We start from the raw sequence: 25,307 nt of genomic DNA on the forward strand, positions 1-25,307 counted from the left end.
TTAAATCAAACAAAATTTTTTAGGGATAATATTTTTTGTTCGATGACCATTTAAGGTTTTGGTGTGTATATGTTTGAGAAAAAAATATTTAACCCAAATTAAAAATCATCTTAGATTTTTGTAGCCACACCAATAACTTTTGGTGGTTCATCATCTCCTCACAAAACAAGCGAAGATGACTCAGTTGTTTTTGTTCTATTTTATCTTCCACCAAACATGATCTCATTTGTTTTGAGGCGGCTCTTTACAATTGTCTTTGTGGCACTTATGCATAGACATGTGTGGAGATTGATAATTATCTCACATCTCACTTTCCTTTTAATCTCATTATAATTAAATTTATCTTTTTATCTCTCTAATTATCTATCCTATCATTTATTATATTTCTAATTTTTTTATCTCTCTTTGGATGGATGTAGGTGTAGACCGTGGTGTAGTTGAAGTGCAAATAAAGAATTGTTGCAGGTATCGTATGCACTTATGTCAAGTTACACCAACCGATAGCGCGGTCGGTCCATAAGTCCATTGCTTCAATAAACTCTATTTTTATTCAAACTTTACTATATACTAGTGGACTCTAGGCATGCTTTGCTCGAGATCATTGCATTTGCTTCGCCCCACAAGCAACTTTAATCTCTCTGTGTCTGTGTTTTCTTCCTACAACTCCAGCTCCAAGGTAAAACCATGTTTTATTTTCTCTCATACTTTTATGCAATAAACATGATGGGAGTTTGCTATGTGATGTTAAAATTCACTATCCATGCATGTAAAAAAAATTCATAGATTCTGAATACTATATGCTTCTGGGTGAAATTCGATTTGGTATATGGTGAAAGCTCTGTTTGGATCTGGTCATGAGGATCCTTTTATAGAAATTAAAATAACAAAGAATTGATTCCACTATGTTACTGTTTGGAATTGGATATTTGTCTGAGTTAAAATATTCCACAGATTAAAAGTCATAAGGCACCAGATTATTTGTTTGTTTTGTTGTCTTTGTTTAAATAGAGAGGAATTTTCTAACATATGGAACTGATTAAACTTAATCATTGACCAAAAGATCAAAGCTTCACTTGAAAAGTGTTGCTATATATGATGTGGCATCATGGTTTGGTTGAGTCTGTAGATGTGGTGTTTCTCTCTAGAATATGCTTATCTTTAAAATTCTTTTCAAATTCATTATGTGGCATGATCCATGGCTGTGCTAGATATATTGAAGTATATTTCTTTTTGAGCTAAGTTTTCCTGTGTATCATCTTATATTTTGAAGGTTTTGTGATTCATTCTTAAAATATCTACTGCGTAGCATATTGTTGAAATGGTGCGATCTTCATTGGATGAGATATCAGACACGGGCGCATTTGTGAGATCTGCTTCCTCATTCCGACAATTTGTTTCAAGGGACCCAAATTCCCAATTTCCAGCAGAGTCGGGAAGATATCATCTCTATATATCATATGCTTGTCCTTGGGCTTGCAGGTGCCTTGCTTACTTGTATATCAAAGGACTTGACAAAGCCATCAGTGTCACGGTTAGTAGGTTTCGAACTGAATATTTTCAAGTAGAATGATTAGAATAGTTCCTACCTGAATTTCATATCTTACTTGTTTATTTACAGTCAGTCAAGCCCATTTGGGGAAGTATTACAGAATCTGGTGAATTTATGGGATGGGTTTTTCCTGATACAAAAACTGAGGTTCTAGGAGCTGAACCTGATCCATTGAATGGAGCAAAGTCCATTAGGGAAATTTATGAAATTGCAAGTACAAACTATGCTGGAAAGTACACTGTTCCTGTATGTTTCTCTTTAGAATAGACTCGTTTCTTTCTTGGCTTTGAAGATTTGATTTACTGAGGAGATGTTTATTATTAACTGATGGATTTTTGGCCTGCTCAGATTCTGTGGGATAAGAAACTCAAGACAATTGTTAACAACGAGAGCTCAGAGATAATTCGCATGTTTAACACTGAATTCAACAACATCGCAGAAAATCCCACCTTGGACTTATATCCTGCTGATTTGAGAGCCCAAATTGATGAGACTAATGAGTGGATATATGATTCGATAAATAACGGTGTTTATAAATGTGGGTTTGCAAAGAAGCAAGAACCATACAACGATGTATGTAGTTATTCTTAACTATTTTAGGGAAGTTGACACTTTGGTGTTTACATTCATTAAAAGGCTGCTGTGCTTTGGCATTTGAAACTGTTTACATGGTCCTTTGTGCAGGCTGCAAGACGATTGTATGAAGCTTTGGACAAATGTGAAACTATACTAAGCAAGCAACGCTATTTATGTGGCAACACACTTACTGAAGCAGACATTCGTTTGTTTGTCACTCTCATCAGATTTGATGAGGTATAGTATGAGTTTGACTGTGTGTATTTTTTAGCATTTTTTCTTACCTTATGTGCATTCTTTTACATATATCATGCAAACCTTCTACTCAGTGAAGCATCACATTGAGTAAGAGTCTCCTTTTAGAACTCAATTAAATGAAATCACAGGTAAGAAGTTAGTGAATGGAGAGCTGGGATCGCGGTGGCTTTCATAAACCAATATTTATCCTTAGTTTTAAGACTATATTTCTTGTAAAAATATGGAGTTTGTCCTGGCTAATTTCATTCTTTTGAACAATTTAAAACTCATTATTCTATACATAAAAAGTCACTGAAGTTTGTTCCATAGATTTTGGTTGGATATAGCTGGCGAAACTTTCTGATACTACAGTGATATATCTTCTGAGCTTTTCCTTCTTATTTGTTATTAAGTGAATGCTACTTCGTAAAAGAACATGCTAAAGGGAAACAGTCTGACGTGGAACTGAAAACTTAAAGCATTTTCTCTATTCTTTTTGTGCTTTAATTATATATCTCCGAAACATTTTGATGGTAATACTTAATAGAGCAATAAACATGAATTAGGGAGATAGTCTCATTGTATGACTGTTGGCCTTATAATTAAGTTTGCTTCTGATATCATGTGCTTTTCTACTTTCCTATTTTAGGACTCATTTTACTTTCTACCCATTGAAATGTTTTAACTTTCGACTAATTATGGCTATTGTTGTAATTTAGGTATATGCAGTTCACTTTAAGTGCAACAAGAAGCTACTGCGGGAATACCCAAATCTCTTCAACTATGTTAAAGACATTTTCCAAATTCCTGGCGTTAGTAACACAGTGAACATGGAACATATAAAGTTGCATTACTATGGTAGCCATCCTTCTATCAATCCATTTGCAATTGTTCCTGCAGGGCCAAATATTGATTACTCCGCTCCTCATGACAGAGAAAGGTTTTCTGCTTAGGTAGTTTATCTGTGAAATTGTAAGAGATGAGAAATTTTCTTCATCTTTTAAGGATTGTTTTGCTAAATATTGCAGAAAACAGCCATGCTTTGATGAATGTAACATTTTCATAATAAAGTGAGACAAATGGGTGTGTTTGAAGTAAAAACTTCAATGTTAGAATTCTCTCTGCAATTGAGCTTCTATTGAATGATTGTTTTGCTTGTTTAGAGTGGTTAAATTGTAGCCAGATAATTCCTACAGTTCATATTACAATATGTTGTTATTAAAAAGATTTGAAAAATCACATGTATTTGGTATTGGGCTCTAGATTCAACATATTAATGTGTTGGATCTTGGGTAGGACCCGATTGCTTAGGTCCATGATGAGTGAAACCAAGACAACTTTTCTTAGAGTCAAGTCCCCACTGCTCTTGAATGTACTTTTCTTAGCCTTAACATATATGAAGGTTTCATGTTTCTTCCGCTTCAAGATCATTGTCGTTAAGGATGGAGGAAGGAGAAGATCATGGTGCGTACAATTTACTGACAACATTCTAAAGGATTCTGAGAAGGTTTAATGGCAATATCAATGTCTTAAACAGGTACAACATTGTTATCTATGACTCTATGCATATGATGTGAAATGATACTCTAATATCATGTTTTATGATCTAGAATATATTAGGATATTGACAGAAACTGGAATCTTTATTGCTGAAAATAGGGATATTCCCCTTGGTTACAGAACACAATAGGAGAACTTCGAGGATCTGCCAAGCCTCCCAATAGCCGAAGGCCCTGAACTATCTCAAATGACTAGACACCCTTCCCTCTTAATCTCTCTCACTATTTATAGGCATGTAACATGCCTCACTCACTGACCCATCCACTAACTAACTGACTAACTAACTATTACCCTGTTAACTAACTAATTCTATTAACTACAATATCTATCAGATATGTGATTTATCCTACACTTTAAGGTATGAATAGTAATGAGAGTTGTGTGGTTGAGGAGTGGTTAGACAGGTTGACTCCTGTTAGATAGACGTAAATTCCAGCGTAAATAAGTGTGCACATCACACAGTGGGTCATTTTGGTGCATAGCAGATATATATGCTTTAGTCCCATAATACTTGGTTAACACAGCACTGCGCACGTGAGAGGCTTGTAAACTGTAATTTGAGCTTTATTAAGTTTTTTTTAGAACAAATAGTAGGAGATTTACAAATTCGTGAGGGAACAGCGAGCAATGAGTGAACTGCTCCTGACAGAGAAATGGTGAGATTTACAAATTCCAATTTACTACAAATAATTTCCAAAATCATCAGCATTTCTCCTAATTAGCTACAATGTGTTACACATGCATTTGGGTTACGAGTCTAGTTAGCTATATAAGGTGTATACACTATGTAATTGGTATGTTGTTAATGATAATGATACTCCTTTTCCCTTGTTTCCCTCTCTATTCTCTCTGTTCTTCCCTCTCTCCCTAATTCTATCCCTATCACAATGTTTATCAAAGTCTAAAACTTCATGTATCATCTAATCATCATATAATTTCTCACCTCCCAAGCTTCTTTGATTGGGCTAAAAATATCTACTATAAATGTTAAAAGTATTTAAGCAATGGTGGGTTGAATTCTAATGACTACGACTTTTTAATATAATGCAATTCATTCTCAGAACCAAATGAAGTAGGGAAATGCATATCTTACTCGGATCAATTTAGAATTCGAGAAATCTGAGATTGATCATCCTGGAGGTCTCAGAGCCTAAGGGCAACACTATTTTCTGAGTATGATCAAGATCATCCCTTATCTGCATATTACCTCCCTTACAAGGGAAGTCAGAGGTACATCTTTCTTAACCTGTTATTTTTCTATACCTAAGATTTTCTTAGGATCCCAAAATCCTCTGAACCTTCCAGTTCCAGGTTCTTTGATAGATTTCTGATGAACAATTTCCCCTCTCTAGCAGCCTTAAAACTTTCTCTTCATTATGAATTTCCACATTATGAATTTTCATTAATTTATGAGAGCACAGTCTCATTGTCCTCATTTCTGGTTCTGGAATGAGAACTAAACCTAAAACTTTTGATGCCTGTGAAATTCTATTTTTATGATCAACGACCTATTTGGATAGCATTCCAATATTTATTTCAGGATAGTTTTTGTTGAAGGCATTACTCTTAAGCATAACAGTATGGTGGAAGGACAGCCTCTCAGCCTCATATATATCTCCTCACATGCTTATTCTCTGGTGGTGACATGATTTTACCAGCTGGTCCTAAGAAAATGCTCTGCAGAATATTCTAGTTTCTTTTTTATGTCCATATTATTAACATTGTTAAGACCTTATTTTAGACTAAGCTTCTACATAACAAAAGTGGATCCCACTATGGGTGTGCCTATATGGACATTTTCATTCTCTAACACGTTATTAAGAAGTTTATTACGTAAACATGAGGACTTAAGAACTTGAGACGTTGCTGAATCCAGCAGAGATCGAGTCTTGAGTAGTTTGGACGCTGGTTCTGGCCGTTACAACTTCTTGCCTAGTATTCTGGACTTTAAGAAGCATGAATGATAGTATCTGACTTACACTACTTTCCTTTCCTCTTGAGCCTCCTTATAAGCTTGGAACTCCCTTCATAATGATGCCAAGTAAGGTTCAGGAGGTGCAATGATGGCCAAGGAAAGGGAAAAAGATATGAGTATGGTTTAGGAGATGATAGGTGATTGAACTGGATGATGATGCCACAAGGGTACAAACTAAGAACAACAACAGAATAAACACGGAAGCTCTCAACAAGAGAGTTTCAAGCTCAAAATTAGAAACACCTACCACACTACTACAAGAACTAGTAAGTCTAACACCAGTCTTAGCCACCGGTCACTAGTTCAGTTACACTCTCTCGGAATCCACTAGATAATGACCGTTCAATCACGCCTAAGAAGAAGCTTGATGTTCCTCACAATAGTAATGGAACTCTCAAAATTGGCCTCCTCCAAAGCATCCAACAAGTCTTTGCAATCTGACTTGTACAACACCTACTTGAAGCCACAGATCCATGCCTCGGAGAGGCCATGGCGCCTTAGCCATAAAGGGATCGCCCCAATCTCATCCCCAACCAAACCAAACACCCAAGCACAAGTCTCATCTCTCATCACATAACCAAACCATACAAGACATACCATCGTCACGGTGGCTCCCATCAATGTCAAGCTTAACGTGATCCTTAGCCCTTAGGTGGGGGCCTCCATCTGCAACTCAAGTCGTCCCTGCCAGCATCAAGGAGTTGAGGATCCAAGAACCTGACAATCTCCTCGTGGTCATGACGTGTACGTCCCCAAGCTTTCGTCACATTCCAACGACCATCATCCAAGATAATGTTGTTCCTCCATTTTCAACCTCCCGAAAGTCAAGCTATAAGCTATGAATTGCGTACTATTAGAAGAACCAACTTGCTTGAACCCAAAGCCTAAATTTTTTTCACGTGAAACTAGGTTAGACAAGCGCTTCCATCTTCATCCACAACACCGCAACGCACACCCGAAAAGTTGCTAAACCAAAATAGATATTAATTTTATACTTAAATTATTGCATGTTACATATAAAATCCTTTTCAAAGAGTTTATAAATTGAGTTTTTTTTAAGGACATGGGGCAAGGAATGGAGGAGAGTGAGTGGTTGGCCAATAATAAAATCAAATTTATCTTCTATATATTCTTGCAAAATAATGCCATGTACATCTTAGATATCCGAAAAATAAAAGGATTGTGTGGCAATACAATAGGCAATAGCATTGCTCATTTTGGTGATAGTGCATCCCCATGGGCCCTAGTGCGCTGACCACATTAGCATGCGTTAGACCTAATTGTGGTGGAGCCCATCTATCTTATTCTGGGGTATTCTACTCCAATAATTGCTTTCTCCAAGTTTTCTTTTTTCAGCTAGAAGAAGTTGGGTGAAAATTACTTGTTTCTTTTTTTCCTTTTTATTGATAATATATGTTTTAAATAATGTTGAGCTTGGCAATAGACAAATACATAGAAACATCTATAAGCTTGAAATATAGGAAATCCAAAAATATAAAGGTATATCCAGGAATATCTCATTGTTGGTACAAGGTATACAAACTATGTCTCTCCTACAGCGTAATTGATATATGCACACATCATCTTTTAAACACTTTATTTCCACATATTTTTTCCTCTTATCATCTATCACATCTCATACTTTCTCTCTCATACTTTTTCTTTTCTTCATGTCTCTCTCCTCCTCCACCTCCTTCCACCTCAAAATGAGGTGTGAAGAAAACATTTTCCCTCTCCTACATGATTATAAAACCTTTTAAAAACATACTTAACGTGCCTTTATATAAAATTCATAATTAATTACAAATTTTGATTACTTCGAATAGTTAATAATTTTTCACACTAGACATTAATTAAGGATAAATGTTTTTTTAAAGGAATTAAGAATAATATTTTTAAAACTAATACATTAATTAATAAATTTTCATATATTCTTATTAAGAACCTTTTAATTATAGACGGATAAAGTATATTAGAATATAATATAAAATTATTAAAGTGACCCTTACCCAATACCTTAAGCTTTTGAGATAAGTGGTTACTTGACATGGTATCAGAGCCTCTATGACTGATAGGTCTAGAGTTCGATCCTTGCTCCCTCACTTTCTAATTAAAAAGTGGAATTTGATTAAGCACATGGTAGGTGGGCATGTGCATTTATCCACGCTTCAAACCCAAATGGCTCTCGCATGAGAGGCGTGTTAGAATATAATATAAAATCATTAAAGTGACCCTTACCCAATAACTTAAGCTTTTGGGATAAGTGGTTACTTGACAAAGTATACAAATTTAACTTCTATAAAGTGAGTGAACTCATCTTAAAGGGAAAAGTAAGCATCATAACCACTCATTATATATGATTATTACATTATTTTGAAAAAGTCAAAAAATAATTTAACCAATGATTGATCATGATACTTACTTTATCTTTCTACAACGAGTTCACTCATTTTAAAAGATTCAAAACCGTCTATCTCTTATCTTAACAGTTTTATGTTTAACATTACTAAGATGATGTATCTTAAGAGAATAATGTTTTTATATGAGAATATAAGAATAAATCACAATTATTAGATTTAATCTTGTTCGTTCATGATTAAATCTAACTGCATTATTTATTTTTACATTTCCATATAAATCATCATTCTCATAAGAAATATCATCTCTTTACCTGTAAAACCATATGAATATTTGTAAAATACAAAATTTTACATAATATTATCGTGCATCCAAATTCGTGGCATTTATCATGTTAGACTCTCATATGGCTGGATAAATGAGTCAGGCTTCAGCCACATCTTGCTTGGGTTGAGTTGATCTTTGGCTTATGACAATGCAAGCGCACCAGAGAGGAGTGTAAGTACAGATGTAATTAATATGTACGAGTCGTTGTGATAATTTATATCAGTTTGAAAGATATCATGATTTGATGATTGAAAATTGAAAACATGATGTGACTAATAAAAGTGAAGATAATGTGAGGATAATATATGATTGAACGGGGAGGGAGAGAAAGGGAGGCAGAGACAAACGGTTGTGTTGAATTTTCCACAATTTTTTTTTACAAGATCTCCTCAACCTTGTATTATTATCGCGTAAGCTTTTATTATAAAAAAAAAAGCTTTACTTTAGGAAAATATTTTGACAGAAAAGACAGAATTATAGAGAAATGTTTGGATATAGAATTACTGATGATGCTTGTATATATACTTCTATCGTGAGATCACCTTCATTTCGTATGCATGTAATTATGTGAGTAAATGAAAAACACTTCAAAACTCAAGTTAGAGAGAATTAAGATTAGAGTTAGATAGATTGTCTGTACCTAAATGTGGTTCGCCTAATCATGAATATGTATGTATAAGTATAAGTTTGTAACAAACATGAAGAGAACAAGTGTAGATATAATATGACAATATAACAATTACTATTTGGCAATATTTGATATTAACATTTGTCCTCAATTTGAGTATCTAAGATATTGGGATGTTTGAAATGTTAAATCTAAAGTAATTATCGGCTTCAAGGCAATGAGATGCATGGATACCATATTTGGTATACTTCTGATCCGAGATAAACTTAGAACCATCTAAGGCAAGTGTTCGACATTGACAAAACCAATTCAGCTTTGTTATTGGTTTACACCTTCACTTTCTCCTCATATTAAGGGGAGTGAGTGAGTGACTCATGAACTAAAGTATCAATTAACATATGAACTTATAATACCTTGTTTGATTTTACGATCAATAATTTTTTGAGCACTCAAGACGTATAATTGACCACGGTCAAAATCAGATAATTATAAGAGATCATCTACATATTTGAAGTCAATGAGATCACTGATAAATTTAGGATCCCAAAGGGGAAGCTTCCCTTGATTTATCATGTAACTTATATAAGAGGTCATCTACATTTTTGTTCCTATTTTCTCTTCATGAAATTAAGGGTGTCCACTATGGTGGACACTTTCATTTTTGGTCCTTTTATCATTTATCCAATCCTAACCATTCAAATAAAGTATATTCGACCATGCTTAAATCTAACGGTGTTCAAGCTTGGTCCATCGATGGACAAAAAATGAAAGTGTTTTCCCATGTGGGCACTTGTTATCTACTATGGTCGAATAAGAAATGGTTGAGGGTCTTATATACCTTTATTGGGAATGATAGGCGCAGGTGGGGTGTTAAGATCAAGATCCACCATATTTGGATCTAGTACCCACTCACTGTCAACAGCAGAGGACGAATCAAAGTCGCTATATGCTTCGTCTTGCCTCACGACGAGAGCTGAACCAGGAGCGTAGGCATCAAAGAACACCATCGGAGGGCGACTATTACCATCAACAACACCGAGAGAGAGAGAGAGAGAGAGAGAGAGAGAGAGAGAGAGAGAGAGAGAGAGAGAGAGAGAGAGAGAGAGAGAGAGAGAGAGAGAGAGAGGGTAGCCACAATTATTTTCCAGAAGTAGAGAGAAGAAGAGGGAGACTAGCTTTAGAGTTGTTAATTTACATTTTTGTCTTTTTATCATTCATCCAATCATAACCATTCAAATAAGGTATATTCCAAGATGCTTAAATCTAACGATGGTTAAGTTTGGTCTACCGATTGACAAAAAATGAAAGTGTCTTCCCTAATGAGCACCTTTTCTCATAAGCTATTTTCTTGTTATCTATTATGGGCACCTTTTCTCATAAGCTCTTTTCTTGTTATCTATTATGGTCGGATAAGGAATGGTTGAGGATCTTATACTTTTATTGGGAATTATAGGTGGAGCCGTGGAGGTGGGGCGTAAAGATACAGATCCACCAGATTTAGACTAGGATCCGCTCATTGTCCACAATAGAGGACGAATTAATGTCGCTATGTGCTTCGCCTTGCCTCATAATGGGAGCAGAACTAAAAGCGAAGGCATCAAAGAACAACACCGAAGGGCGACTATTACCATTTTTTTGGTAGTGCTTCCCCTTATCACACATAAGCTTCGCCACCGACAAGAATAGTAATTCAATGAAAAAATAATTCTAAAAATATGAAAACTCAATTCAAAGATATTATTAGTTATTTTCCTTTTCTCTTCAATTTTTATACTGATGGTGTGGAGTGTGAAGTTCAATATGTGGCGCGTGAAGTTCAATATCCATGAGAGAAAAGAGAGAGAATATTGAATGTGAGTTTATTTCACACCTAGATAGAGTGATAACCTCCCTCTCTAATAAGTTATTTCAAAGTGAACATAGAGTAATCAAGTTGATTGGTGCAGTGGTTCAACACTTCATCCTTTAAGCAAGTAGTTGGGAGTTCGAATCCCAACTCTTACGAATCGAATCCCTACCGCTTAGTGAGCTGACTGTGGGGCGAAAAGTTAGTCTCACGGCTCGACCGTGAGATATCTTGGTCAAGACAAAAAAAAGTGAACATAAGATGAATTTTATGTAATATTTCTGATTTTTTTATTGAAAAAAAATACTCATACGACTTTCTCCTGACTCAATTAGATTACAAACAAGAAAAAAGAGAGGAAAAGAGCAACCACAAAAAAGGAAGAAAAAAAAGTTAAATTAAGACAAGGAAAACATAATTAACACCATGGGAGCAAAGGTGCTAATTGAGAAGGGAGTAAGTACACAAATAAGGACAGCCCCTCTTTTTTCCTTTTGGGATTAGCTAGCCTGTATTTTATACCTAGGTGAGAAATGGATTATTAGATTGAAAGGGTGTGCAACTTTTGGGGAGCAAACAGGGATGGCCCCCTAAACCCTACCCACATAAAAAAGGTGGATAAATATCATATGTATCCAAGACATATATAAAAATTATTTTCCTCATTGCCCAGGTGCCCATGTCTCCTCCATTAAAATTTCCCCACTCATAATTGTAAGTTGTGACAGGAATAGAATCCATTCCTAGATTATGGTTGAAATAAAAAAAGACATCAAAAACAAACAAAAAAATCAAAAATGAAAAAGAAAAAGGCTATTAGATTAAGTATAAACACACTTTTTTAAATCTAATTTCGCATTAGCTCAATTAACCACATGTTTATATTTAACTCTTATATACTATTACTTCAAGGTTAAACTTAGAATCATCATCATCCACTAAAATCTTGATTAGTGAGCAACTCTTCTTAAACTGAACGACCTACAGATTAATCGGATTCCAAAAGTGCTTTTATTTATTTAAAAAATACACTTTTTATACTGTCATGTAAACATAGAAAAATAGTAGTAGATACCAGAAACAAATACTATATTAATGCTTCTTGACAATCCACAAGTATTGGGTAAGTGCTCTTTTATGATCATCATTCTCCTTCTCTCAATAGTCAATACTCATTGGTACACTACCCAACAAAATTTAGAACCAAAGATTAGAAAGGATACTAATTAACAGCCACAGCAGCTACCTCTGATTTTATTCTAAGAGCAACTCCAACGCTGGTTTCTTAACCAGGTTGGAGGTGCTAAGAAACCAAGGGCCAGTTTCTTACCCATTGGAGCAGGGTTCCATCCGGTTTCTTAGCTAAGAAAAAGTGGGCAGAGTTGCTTGCAGAAGCAACTCTGCTTTATCAGTTTCTTAAATAAAATACTATACTTTCTCTCACATTCAGTTCCAACAGATTACAGAGGGAAGAAACAGGGTTAACAGATTGTATGAACTACTACAATTTTATTCAAACAATAATTACAAAGCTTCAGAAAAATAAATTTTTACAAAGAAAAATGGAAAAAAAAAATTACAGAAGCTGAAGGGTGTAAGGAAAAAAATTACAGAAAAAAATTACAATAAATTTTTGCTTGATCCGGTTGTTTTTCTCTGATCTGGTGGCGGTGGCAGAGGGTGGCCCTTGAGGAAGGCTTGCATGTCTCCGATCCAGTGCTTGAGGGGCGATTTGGGTCGAGATTGAAGCTTTGGTGGCGGCTGGGGTGTGTTTTGGTTGCGGTGAGGAGGTGATGAGGCGGTTTTGGTGGCGGTGAAGGTTGTTTGGTGGCGGGTCAGTGGCGGTGAGGTGGTTTTGGTTGTGGTTGTGGGTGTTTGGTGGCGGAGAGGTGGGTTTTGTTTGAGGTTGTGGGTGTTAGGTGGCAGTGAGGAGGGTGGTGAGGGTGAGGAGGCCGTGAGGTGGCGGTGGTGAGGGTGAGGAGGGTGAGGAGGCCGTGAGGTGGCGGTGAGGAGGGTTTGGTGAAGGAGAAGAAGAGGACGAAGGAGAAGAAGAGGACGAAGGAGAAGAGGACGCAGGTGATCGGTTGGTGATGTTTGGTGATCGGTTGGTGAGGTTGCAGAAGAAGAGGACGAAGGAGAAGAGAGGTTGAAGAAGAAGCTGCGTGAGAGAAGAGAGGAAGAAGAGAGGAGCGGCTAGGGTTAGAATGGAGAGTGAGGGAGGAAAAGTAGATTATATAGTGGGTGACCGGCTGAGCCGGTCATCCCACCGGCTGGTGCCGGTTTTCTGCCCGTTTGGGCTTTTTTTTTTGATTTTTTTTAAATTGACCGGTTTGACCGGTTTTTCTGCCCGTTTTCTGACCGTTTTTTCAATTCTCCGACCGTTTTTTCAATTCTCAGATTCTTTACCTTATATATAGTGCAGTAGACCATTTGAAACACCAACATTTACTCCCACAATTTCTCTCTTGTCCAAAAATTCTCAAATTTCTCACAATGTCTAATCCTTATGAGCAATATTATCCACTGCTCGACAATGAAACACCTCCTACAAGTGAAGGTTTGCAACCTTCGCCTATGTTTCCGCCACAAAACCAACCTCCGCAGATGATTCACCCGCAAAGCCAACCTATGATGGTGTTCCAACAACAAAACCAACATTCGCAGGTGATTCGCCCGCAAAGCCAACCTATGCCGATGTTCCAACAACAAAACCCACATCCGCAAATGTATCAACCACAAAGCCAACATCCGCAGATGTGTCACCCTCAAAACCAACCTCCTCACACCGGTGGTAATGTTCAAAATCCTTCGTATCAAATGTTTCCACAATCGTTCTACCATCAAAACCAACCTCAGGGTCAAATGGGATCATATCCATCACAAATGTCTTATCCAAACAATCCACAATATTGCATGTATCCACCACAATACCAAGCACCTCCTACTGGTAGCAGCAGTAGTTCAAAAGTCTCAAGTACACAATGTGAGGCTATGCCCGAGGAGCCTGAATTTTCTACTCAACGGGGTCTAGATGATATTGATCTTGAAGAATCCGGAAAGAAACGCACCAAATGGAGTGGTAAAGATAATATACTTCTTCTTCAGTCATGGCTCAACGTTTCTACCGATCGGGTCGTGGGAAATGAGCAAAAGTCAGATTTGTTCTGGAATAAGATTCGAGCCCAATATGAGGAGTACCGCGACGATGCCTCTCCTTCGAGGACATGGTTATCCCTGAAATCTCATTTTAATAAATTGAATGCTGATCTTCAAAAATTTGTTGGTTGCCACACTAAAGCCGTCAATCATTGGAAAAGTGGACACTCAGATAAGGACATCATGGCTACGGCGCATCAATTATATCATGTAGATACGGGTAAAGATTTCAAACATGAGAATGAATGGCGGTTGGTGAAGGATGAACCAAAGTGGAAGGAAACATTTATGACAACCAGTTCAACGAGGCAGAAGAAGTCAGTAGATGGGGTGTATGCAACATCGTCTGACCGGAGTGCATCAATCGAGGGCGACGAATATGAGGCCACACAACCAGCAACCCGCCCGTTGGGAAAAAAGAACCAGAAAAGGAAGGCCAAAGTAGGAGACACAGCTTCAAGTGATCTCGATTATGTTCCTAACTCCGAGATGATAGCCATCGGGAAAGCTAAACTGGGATTCCTTGCGAGTTTTGAGAAGCTCAAGACTGAAGAACTGGAGGTGAGAAAGGAAAAAAACAAACTTCAAAAGGCGCGGTTATTGAAGGAATACAAAGATATCCTTATGGAGGACACATCTGAAATGAACGAGGTGCAGTTAGCAACGCATCAGCGCCTAGTTGAATTCGCCATGAAAGAACTAGGAATGTCTTAATTCTTGTTGTTGTCTTTCTTAGCGTGTGCCAATGTTGTGATTTTAGCATTTCTACTTATTGATTATGCATTAGTGTTGGAATTTTAGCATTTCTACTTATGTGTATTGCATCAGTGTTGTAATTTTAGCATTTCTACTTATGTATTCTGCATTAATGTTGTAATTTCAGTATTCGAATTTTTCTTAATGTGTACTGCGTTTCTACTTATGTGTTCTATATAGCCGTTGGGGAATATAGCCGTTGGGGAATATAGCCGTTGTTGTTTCTCTTATTTATACATGTCATATTTCATTCATCTCAACATTCAAGAGTTGTTTTGTCCTCTCATATTTTCTTCCTCCTATCCAATTACACTGATAGTTTCTCATTGTGTCATAGAATGGATCCAAACAATATGGCCGACTTGGACATTTACGACGTTGTCATTGACGAACTTATCAATGACACGACTATAGAAGATATGATGCAGGAGGAGATGGAGTTTTATCAACGACGTGCCAACACCGTTAGGCCCAAGCGAACAAGAAAGGTGATAGAGAGAGATCGTGAAGCTGGGAACGAGCGGTTGTGGAATGACTACTTCTCCGAAAATCCTGTGTACACGGAAGAGCTTTTCCGACGAAGGTTTCGAATGCGAAAGCATGTGTTCCTCAGAATTGTAGGGGCCCTTGGGTCTCATGACCCGTACTTTTTAATGTCTGTCGATGCAGTTGGAAGACAAGGCCTGTCACCATTACAAAAGTGCACCGCCGCTATTCGTATGTTGGCGTACGGATCACCTGCTGACAGTGTTGACGAGTACGTTCGAATTGGTGAAAGTACTGCAATTGAGTGCTTAAAGAATTTTTTGGAAGGTGTGTGTGCAGTATTTGGTGGAACATACTTGAGGCGCCCGAACCAGGAAGACATTACCCGCTTACTTCAATGGGGCGAGTCTCGTGGATTTCCAGGTATGTTGGGTTCTATTGATTGTATGCATTGGGAATGGAAGAATTGACCAGTTGCGTGGAAAGGTCAATTCACCCGAGGTGATCATGGAAAGCCCACAATCATGCTTGAAGCAGTGGCATCACAAGACTTGTGGATTTGGCATGCATTTTTTGGCATTGCAGGTTCTAACAATGACATTAATGTGCTAAATCAATCTCCGGTTTTTAATGAGGTTTTGAGTGGAAATGCTCCCATGGTGAACTTTAGCGTGAATGGAACAATGTATAACATGGGATACTATCTAGCAGACGGTATCTATCCCCCGTGGGCTACATTTGTGAAGACCATCCCAATGCCGCAAGGAGAAAAAAGGCAAAAATTTGCGAAAAGACAAGAAGGAGCAAGAAAGGACGTTGAACGTGCATTCGGCGTTCTCCAATCTCGGTTTGCAATAGTTCGTGGTCCATCACGCTTTTGGCATCCGAATGAGATGAAGTCAATAATGTATGCTTGCATCATATTGCACAACATGATTGTTGAAGATGAGCGCAACACGTACCGAGGTAATTTTGTTTATGATCAGGTCAATAATGACATATTGGATGCTGAAGTAGTAAGTGGTCCTATTCCCGCTTTTAGAAATATCTTGGAAAGAAGAGCACATCAAATTGATAGGTCAATTCATCACCAGCTTCAAGCAGACTTGGTGGAGCATATTTGGCAGCTTCCCGAAAACGAGAATAATGAAAATTAACCTTCAAGTGTTATTATGTATTTCATTTCAAATGTATTGTTGCTTATTTTTCATTGTCATGTATTTTCTTTCGTCTTTATTTCTATCATTCAATAAAATTGTTTTTGCTAGAAATAACACAATGTACTTTTTTATTTTTGTTTCAAGTTAGCATGTCGATATTTAAATTTAATTGTTTTAAATATTAAGTAAAATTAAATTTAAATTAAATTCGTATTAATTTTAATTAAATTATTTTTAAGTTGAAGTATTGATTTAGTATTAAATTTTAAATCTAAATTGAGTGAAAATAAATATTATTAATTTATGTTGTATGGTGGGACACGGGTGAGACCCTTCAAATAGTAATTTAAGAAACCATGGGTTGGAGCAAAATCTGCTTCAGTTTCTTAGGAGTTTCTTAAGTCTGATGTGGCAGACAGGGCCCACAGGAATAGTGCTGAATAGTGTGTTAAGAAACCAGATAAGAATTTTGGGGTTGGAGTTGCTCTAATGCACCCACCCACCCACCCATCCTATCAAACTCACTCTGATACTCTTTTCTTTTCTCTGCAAAATCTCAATCTCATAGATGATTGGCATAGAATTTCATTTTCATGTGCTAGCTAGCTAGGGCATGAAAACCTTCAAGCTCCTCTTTCTGGAGTCCATTTCCATAGCTCCAACAACATTGCTTATCAGTGAGTACTCTCTGTCTCAGCCTTCAAGATTGTATCTTTTCATCACCCTTTCAAATGGGTTGTCTTTTGTTTTCACGCTGCTTGTGTCTTTGCTGAGAAACAGCGACTTCTATTTCGTATATGGTTACCCATTTCTGTAAATCACTTCCTGATAAAAAGTTTCTAGTTTGTGATGAGCTTTAGATTTTTAGGCTGTTCTTTATCACATGGAGATTCTTAGGCTATGAATTTTGATTGAAGGAAACTCTAGTCCTAATTTTTTATTTGTAGAGTACTATTATATTTGATAGCATATTTTTTATGGCTTCATATGGTAAGTTTCTCTAAAGTTGTTATTGTTGTCCAAAAGTTTGTATTTTTCCCTCCCTATTGGATTTGTTATTTATTTTCTGAAAACATATGGAGCTTCCAGTTCAAATGTACTGGGGTTTGTCACTCTGTGCTGTAGATATTATGTTCATAAAAATGATAGTCTTTTACTTGTTATACATATGAGTTTTACTTTGGCTGATCCTTTTTCTAATGAAACTCTATAAAATATAATTTCTGAAGAATTTTCTCCACCTATGCTGAAGTTTTTGTTTTGTTAATTGGAAAATCTTTCAAGTGTGAGAGTAACAGGAAAAGTGAGGCTTTGGTTAGTTAATTGGACCTGGGAGTTCAATTATTTAATATAGCAAGTGTGATGTAGGAGAGCTGACAGATGAATCAGAATCGTTCGGACTTAAGAATTCATCATTCTGGATCATCACAGTCGGAGGAGTCAGCCCTGGACCTAGAAAGGAACTACTATGGCCATCCTAATCTTTCATCTAGTCCTTCACCCTTGCAACCTTTTGCACCAGGCACTCAGCATGAGAGCAATGCTGCCTACTTTTCTTGGCCTACGTTGAGTCGCTGGAATGATGCAGCGGAAGATAGGGCCAACTATTTTGGGAACCTTCAAAAGGGAGTGCTACCTGAGACTTTGGGTCGATTGCCGACCGGACAGCAAGCTACTACCTTGCTTGAACTGATGACTATTAGGGCATTTCATAGCAAGATCTTACGGCGATTCAGTCTTGGTACTGCAATTGGATTTCGGATTAGAGGAGGTGTCTTGACTGATATTCCTGCTATTCTTGTCTTCGTTGCCCGTAAAGTTCATAGACAATGGCTCAACCATGTGCAGTGCCTACCTGCTGCCCTTGAGGTGGGGAATTTTGGTTCTTCTGGCTATATTGCAGGTTTCTACGTCGCTTTAGTGGATCTCCTTACACTTTTAATTCAGCTATTGATTATTTACTTTTGTTGTTTCCATTCCAGTTGCATTTGCATATAGGTAATATATTGACACTATGATTTGGATTTATAAATTGGTAAAAAAATCTTTAGAATGGTAAACAGGGTAAATAATTAAAATGCTCACTTGCTAAAATTTGCCTCTAAAATTATCAAAAGTAATAATGGAACTATATCAGTAGTTTTTAAAATCCGTAGGTTGTTATAATATTTATTGAAGCTTTTCTATTTAATGAAGTCAAAGTCATTTCTTAATTTGCCAAACAGGGGCCAGGAGGTGTTTGGTGTGACGTTGATGTTGTGGAATTCTCCTATTATGGCGCACCTGCACAAACTCCTAAAGAACAATTATATACAGATCTTGCTGATGGCTTAAGGGGAAGTGATTCATGTATTGGCTCTGGTTCTCAGGTACTTTTACTATGAGGAATCAATTTACATCATCTTGCAATTGTGGTTATCGTCAACTTTTTAATGGAATTGAATGGAATTAATTATTTTTTATATAGTGCTTCTTCCATTCCAAGTAGATTTGATCTTATGGTGTGGTAGGAAACCAAGACTTTCTAAGATATCTTGGGTTCTATTGGGTACCAGTTTATGATTGGATAATTATTTGTCAGTTCGCTGAAAATTTGACATTTTTCTCTTGATTCTAATCGGTGTACAAACATGGGAGTGAATTGTTTCTGTTATAGGTACTATAGCTTTTCTTTTACATTTCAATCTATTCATTCTAAACTTTAGTCTTAAGATAGTGTTATTGGTCCATTATAGAATATATGGAGCAAGTGTAGTTGATGGATGACATGCTATCTTAAGTAATTATTTTTACTAATGAAAGATAGTGTTTTCAATAGTGATGAGTGCCTATGACTGTAAATTTTTCTAAAATACATATACAATTCGTATTAACAAATAGGAAATTACATTTTGGATCCAAAATGAAAGTTTTCCTTCAGTTTTTAGCCTACAAATTTTGGTTTAGGTGCTGTCTTGATCCTATCTTTTCTGCATGGTTGTTTGTATCTGTAGATTATCAAGTCACCTAAAATGAAGTTTTGAATTTATTTATTTATTTATTTTTGCTTTTAGTGGACAGAGGTAATAGTTTTGCATTGAAGCCATGAACATTTTTATGTGCATTTCTCCATATGATATGGTGGCCAAAATGTTGCCGCAGTCATAGTTGCAAACAAATAACTGAAATAAGTATGCTTTTTGACCTTGGTTGTTATGCTATGCCATGCTGTAGACAGGAAGCTTCTTTCTCTTTCTGATAAAACACCAGATGATAGTGTATCGAAATCATTTTCAACTGTTCTTTTCTTTCCAATTTGTTTCAGATACTGCTTTGATTAGATTGGTTCTTATTTTTCCAAATATTGCTTTCCTTCCTTAACCTTGAACGTTGATCTAATGCATGTTTTGATAATTATTTTCCTCTTTTTTCCTTTATAAGTTTTTAATTTCTTTTCCTTGAAGGTTGCGAGCCAAGAGACATACGGAACCTTGGGCGCTATTGTCAAAAGCCGAACAGGAAATCGAGAAGTTGGCTTTCTAACAAATCGACATGTAGCTGTTGATTTGGACTATCCGAACCAGAAGATGTTTCACCCGCTACCACCCAGCCTTGGACCTGGTGTTTATCTTGGTGCAGTCGAGAGAGCAACATCATTTATTACTGATGATCTTTGGTATGGTATTTTTTCTGGAACGAATCCAGGTAAATTTGCATATAATTGTAGGTTATCATGAATATTATATGAATGGTGGTTAAATACTAGAGGTTGTCGGTCAAAATCTATTTTTCAATCTTAAAATTTTGTCTCTGACTTCATGTGAAATGGAAACGTAAAATTCAAGTAAGTTTCTTTAGACAAATGATCCAACTCTTGAGGAAGAACTAAAGTAAAAGTTCCTCACTGCAGAAAGCTACCTCTTGGTTAATCTTGTTTAATGGGTTTCCTGATGGAATGCTCAGTATTCAAACTTTGGATAATAATACTCCATATGTTATTACTCGGAAACAATAACAATACCTGTCGTTTGTGTATGTTATGCTTGACGGGTGAACCTTATAATGTAGTGAATATTTATTTCATCCTAACACATCTACTAAAGCTGATTCTTTCACCCTCCTCACACTTAAGTAATGATTTAAGTTCTTATAATGCGATTCAAAGGTAATGTTCCATTAGAATAAGTTTCTTTGTGCTAATCTCATTTCTAATTTGTTGGTTATGATTTTTCCTTTGAATTTTCCATTACAATGGTCCCCGCGCTACCATAAATGCACATTACAATTTTGTTATATTGCAGAAACATTTGTGCGAGCCGATGGGGCCTTTATCCCATTTGCAGAAGATTTCAATATGCACAGTGTAATTACATCTGTAAAAGGTGTGGGTGAGATTGGTGATGTCAACAGCACAGACTTGCAGTCTCCAATCAACAGTCTTATTGGTAGGCAAGTGATTAAAGTTGGAAGAAGTTCTGGTTTGACTACAGGGACTATAATGGCCTATGCACTAGAGTACAATGATGAAAAAGGAATTTGTTTTCTCACTGATTTTCTTGTTGTTGGAGAGAACCAGCAGACTTTTGACCTTGAAGGTGACAGTGGAAGCCTCATTCTATTGACTGGTCGGAATGGGGAGAAGCCACGCCCTGTTGGCATTATCTGGGGCGGCACAGCTAATCGAGGTCGTTTGAAACTAAAAGTTGGCCAACCACCAGAAAATTGGACAAGTGGTGTTGACCTTGGCCGACTTCTTGATCTTCTGGAACTTGATCTCATAACAACAAATGACGCACTCCAAGGTTTGTTTCTCAAACATTCACTTGTTAATAATTCAATTCGCCTATTTAATAGAATCAATTGGCAAAGGCTTCTTTATTCCATGTTTACAGTTTCACAGTTGTTGAAACTTTAGGGGTTTGAACTTTGAATAGGAAAAGGCAAAAGAGAAGGAAAGCTAACAATATATTATGCGATTGCTAGTAAGATGTTACTCACAAATACAATAATGCAATTATATATGCTATTAATTCAATCAAGCACTAGTACTACGAGTACAGGTCGAGTCCTGCTATGAATAACGTTAATATATTCTAACACTCAGCAACTCTACCCATAGTGTAACTTCGGTACAAGTAGCAAACCCATAAACTGAATACAAATAACACTTGAACAACTTAACTGATCTCAACAAAGCACTTAGGAAACTTGTACTATCCCAAAATAACCAAACCCTGGCGACATCCTTGGCAAATAGCTCCTTGGTTCTCCTTGGCTGCTGTTCTTAGCAAAAATGAGATAAGTTTATGGAGACACTTGAGTCCGGTAACATACCACCCAAGAATTCAATTTTGGGGGCCCTATAGAGGGAGGAGGCTGTATCCTTATTGTTACAAAGTCTACAATCAGCACATACTTAACAGCAAGAAAGAAACCTAGAAAAATAGTATTGACACAACCACATGCAGTTACTTCCAAAAGCTCAAATCCAACCAAAAAGTGACAGACCATCAGGTAAGACATCAATACCACTGGACAAGTGCTGCAAACACAATCAACTGGAGTCTCACCACTCTGGTTATAACCATACATGGCACTGTCATTCACCCTAATTCAGTCAGCAATGTTCACGGTTGAGTTAACTTTGCTGTTCCTCCTCAGACGTAGAAACACCTATAGAATAGATTGCAAAAGGAACAACAGAACGAAGGGTTTGAGAAGTACCCCTGACAGCCAGAACACACCAAAATCAAGAATCTCCCTCTAATCCTAGTATGGGCAACTGAGGAGAAAAAAAAAACATGAAATAGGACGTCAAACCTGTCCACCAAATCCGTGACTGGAGCTTCTGATTGGACCTAGCATGCCAGAAAACCAAACACCTAACTCCATTGAGGATTTTAGTTCCAATTTGAGTGATGTAGTAAGACCATAGTTGTGAAAACCTGATCGCAGCGACAGGTTGTACCGGGAGTGAGAACCGGTCAAGTGACTGGTCCATGTGAAGGAAAAAACTGGTTGATTTCAGAACCGGTTTGCACGGTCCAACCTGTGAGCAAGTGCCTTCACTAGTGCAATGACCAGTCCTGTTTTGAAAACATTGAGCGAGACACGACTCTTGCATACAGGGGTTTAACCTAGCCACAACTGGACATCCACCATCATCAGTCAGATGACTGTCCAGATTGTCACTGGCACACCAAGGGGTCACCTGAAAGTTCTCAAATGGCAACTTAGAGCGCAGACCAGAAGTTTGAACATGCATTAATAATTTGAGTTTTCTGCTTTCCTTTCAAGGTGAACATACCAGATGAAATTGTAAAGTCTTATGGGTAAAAACAACTGGCAGCATAAACGATGGAGAAATCCGTATTTTGGAAACTCAGATAGCTTTGATACCATGTTTACACTTTCGGGCCTAGTCATTTGGACAAGGGAAAGGAAAAAGATAGAATGACAGCTAACAATGTATTATGAGTTTGCTCACAATACAAAAACCAAATTGCACCTATTTCTGTTTGATACTATTAATCAGGTCAAGCAGTAGTACTACTGATACGAAGCCTTGTCCGTTATTAATAACCCTAATCTCTTCTAATAATAATGAATGACAAGGGTAAGGTTTGTAATATGACAAAATTGGCTAACTCTTAGGTTAGGGAGGGATAGGCTATAAAGATCATGCCCAAATTGAAATCTTGTTTGGGATATCTTCACCGTTAGTTACTTCTAGTGTGCTTCTCTTGAGTTTTTGGATTGTATGACTATCAGCCCTTTTTAGTTTCCCTGTTCTGTTTGCCTAAACGGGCAACTTTTTGCATATATACTGCGTTCATGGTTGGTCTCATTATCATCTTTACTGCATTGCTATGTAACAAAATATATAGCACAGGGTTAGGCAAGGAACTTGCTAGCAAAATAGAGTATTTTACTTCTTCTGTGTTATATTTTTTTTTGGGGTGGGGTGGGGGGGGGTGGGGGGTGGGGGAGGGTTGAGTTTGGCTCTTATTTTCATTCAGAAAGCCGAATAATCCTTAACCCTCAAAAGCACCAGCATCCTTGACTGAGGAAAACTGGGGAAATATTCAAATCTGTTACTTTCACTTAGGTGAATGGCATTCCATACAGAGGTTTTTAGGCAGGCCCCTTAGTGCCAAACCCTATGTCCTTTTTTTTGATGATTTATTTATTTGCTGAACATTTGCAGCTGAGTTTCCCTTTCTTTGGTCATTTTGTAGCTGCAGTGCAAGTGCAAAGGAATGGTTCTGCTGCCGGATTTGATTCTACAGTTGGAGAATCCTCTCCTATTGTGCCAATAAAAGGAAGGCTTGAAGAGAGCTTTGAGCCTTTTTGCTTGAATGTGCGGCCAGTTCCTTTTGAAGATGAACCCTCTCAGAGAGTCAACCCATCATTAAGGCCCTGTGAATTCCATAACAGAAATGAAACTGAAACAGGTCAAAATGTAGAACTCCAGTTCATTCCGAGTTATGCAGGCAAGTCTCCAGTTCGTCAGCGCTACCCAAAAGAAGATTTGGAATTTAAAAGTCTTTCTGAACTTCGAAATGGCCCTGATGAAGATAATTTTGTTTCCTTGCATTTAGGAGAACCTGAAGCGAAAAGGAGAAAACATTCAAACTCTTCTTTTCACAACAACGAATTCAAGTAAATAGTAGGGGTTAAACTTAAGTATAATGCAGCATACAGACTTAAATGATGGGTCTGTCTCATTTTCATGGCTGTTCTTGAGCATATATGGTGTCTAGTACGGGAGGTGCTTCAAAAGCAAAGGTTAAACAAGGCCTGGCTAAAATTCTTATTTTTTTTATTTTTATGCTTAAGTGATATTAGTCACCTGTGGGCTATGTAATATTATAGAGGACATTTAGGTTGCACTGTTTTATATGAATCTTCGATTTATACCACTTTGTTGACTCTATGATAAGCACTCCTGAAGGGGGAGCTGCTATTGTAAGTTAGAGGAATGTAAAGCATATCCTTGAATCTATCCAGTATCATATTTTAGCATCATGCTTTAGCTTCAGTTTCCAGTGTTAATCTGTCCGGCTTTGAACTTTTATCCTTTTATGAGGCAGCTGATAATTTTATGTAAAGGGACTTGTGTGGTGTTCCTCTCTTTATGAACTACTTTTCATCGGTTGAGTGAAGGAGTTAATTCTTTTTGTATTGACTTTTTATTTTGTTGTGGTAGTTGGGTTACAACACCAGTTGATGGCTGTCATGCTCACTCCGCCGGCATTTTGAATTTGAGCTTGACAAAAGAAAAAACACCAGAAATGCTACGACTGGTGCTGCTCATGGTTTGTACATTTGAGCCTTATGTTTGCATTTATAGCATGTTTGGTACTCGACGCATTACCACGTATGGGGTGAAAATCACGTAACTTCCAACGGTTGGAAGTGTTGCTTCTGTCCGAATGTGCCTCGATGTCTTATTTCTACTCAAGCTCATTCAAACTGCCTGATGCAGCCACACATTCAGCTTTCGATTTGGTGTCTTTTTCTACAATACACTTCGTTTCCCTTTATTTTAATAAAGAATATGATTAGGTCATGTACAAATATTTGTTAAATCTGCACATTTCTATCCAATGGATGCTGATTAAAAGTGGTTAATTAAACCTTAGATCAAAAGTTTTTTTTTTGTTTTTTTAGAGGGCAAAAGATTTTAGGTCGAAATTTTAATTATTAAGAAT

At 37.1% G+C, this 25,307-nt stretch overlaps 3 protein-coding genes across 8 annotated transcripts; all 3 read left to right on the forward strand.

Moving 5' to 3' along the window:
• Positions 1-493: 493 nt before the first annotated feature.
• Positions 494-3,524, forward strand: LOC130711476 (uncharacterized). Of its 2 annotated transcripts, none has more exons than XM_057561113.1 (6): positions 494-676; positions 1,307-1,531; positions 1,619-1,795; positions 1,898-2,122; positions 2,234-2,362; positions 3,082-3,524. In XM_057561113.1, the coding sequence occupies exons 1-6, from the start codon at positions 584-586 to the stop codon at positions 3,313-3,315; spliced, it is 1,083 nt and encodes a 360-aa protein (XP_057417096.1). In that variant the 5' UTR covers positions 494-583; the 3' UTR covers positions 3,316-3,524. The 2 variants fall into 2 exon arrangements, with proteins under 2 accessions (XP_057417096.1, XP_057417097.1); XM_057561114.1 differs by having other exon boundaries at positions 521-676; positions 1,271-1,531.
• An 11,675-nt stretch (positions 3,525-15,199) lies between these two features.
• Positions 15,200-16,752, forward strand: LOC130713523 (uncharacterized). Its single transcript, XM_057563289.1, has 2 exons — positions 15,200-15,877; positions 15,941-16,752. Exons 1-2 carry the CDS (start codon positions 15,307-15,309, stop codon positions 16,609-16,611), a joined length of 1,242 nt encoding a protein of 413 aa, XP_057419272.1. The 5' UTR covers positions 15,200-15,306; the 3' UTR covers positions 16,612-16,752.
• Positions 16,753-17,115: 363 nt separating this feature from the next.
• On the forward strand, positions 17,116-24,634 carry LOC130710647 (protein NARROW LEAF 1-like). Of its 5 annotated transcripts, XM_057559979.1 has the most exons (7): positions 17,116-17,291; positions 17,983-18,483; positions 18,840-18,983; positions 20,058-20,298; positions 20,895-21,395; positions 23,832-24,086; positions 24,195-24,634. In XM_057559979.1, exons 2-7 carry the CDS (start codon positions 17,995-17,997, stop codon positions 24,257-24,259), a joined length of 1,695 nt encoding a protein of 564 aa, XP_057415962.1. In that variant the 5' UTR covers positions 17,116-17,291; positions 17,983-17,994; the 3' UTR covers positions 24,260-24,634. The 5 variants fall into 5 exon arrangements, with proteins under 5 accessions (XP_057415962.1, XP_057415961.1, XP_057415960.1 ...); XM_057559978.1 differs by having other exon boundaries at positions 23,838-24,634; XM_057559977.1 differs by having other exon boundaries at positions 17,117-17,291; positions 17,899-18,483; positions 23,832-24,634.
• The last annotated feature ends 673 nt before the right edge of the window (positions 24,635-25,307 follow it).

This window comes from Lotus japonicus, chromosome 4, assembly GCF_012489685.1.
Source record: "Lotus japonicus ecotype B-129 chromosome 4, LjGifu_v1.2".
NCBI classification, from domain to species: Eukaryota; Viridiplantae; Streptophyta; class Magnoliopsida; order Fabales; family Fabaceae; genus Lotus; species Lotus japonicus.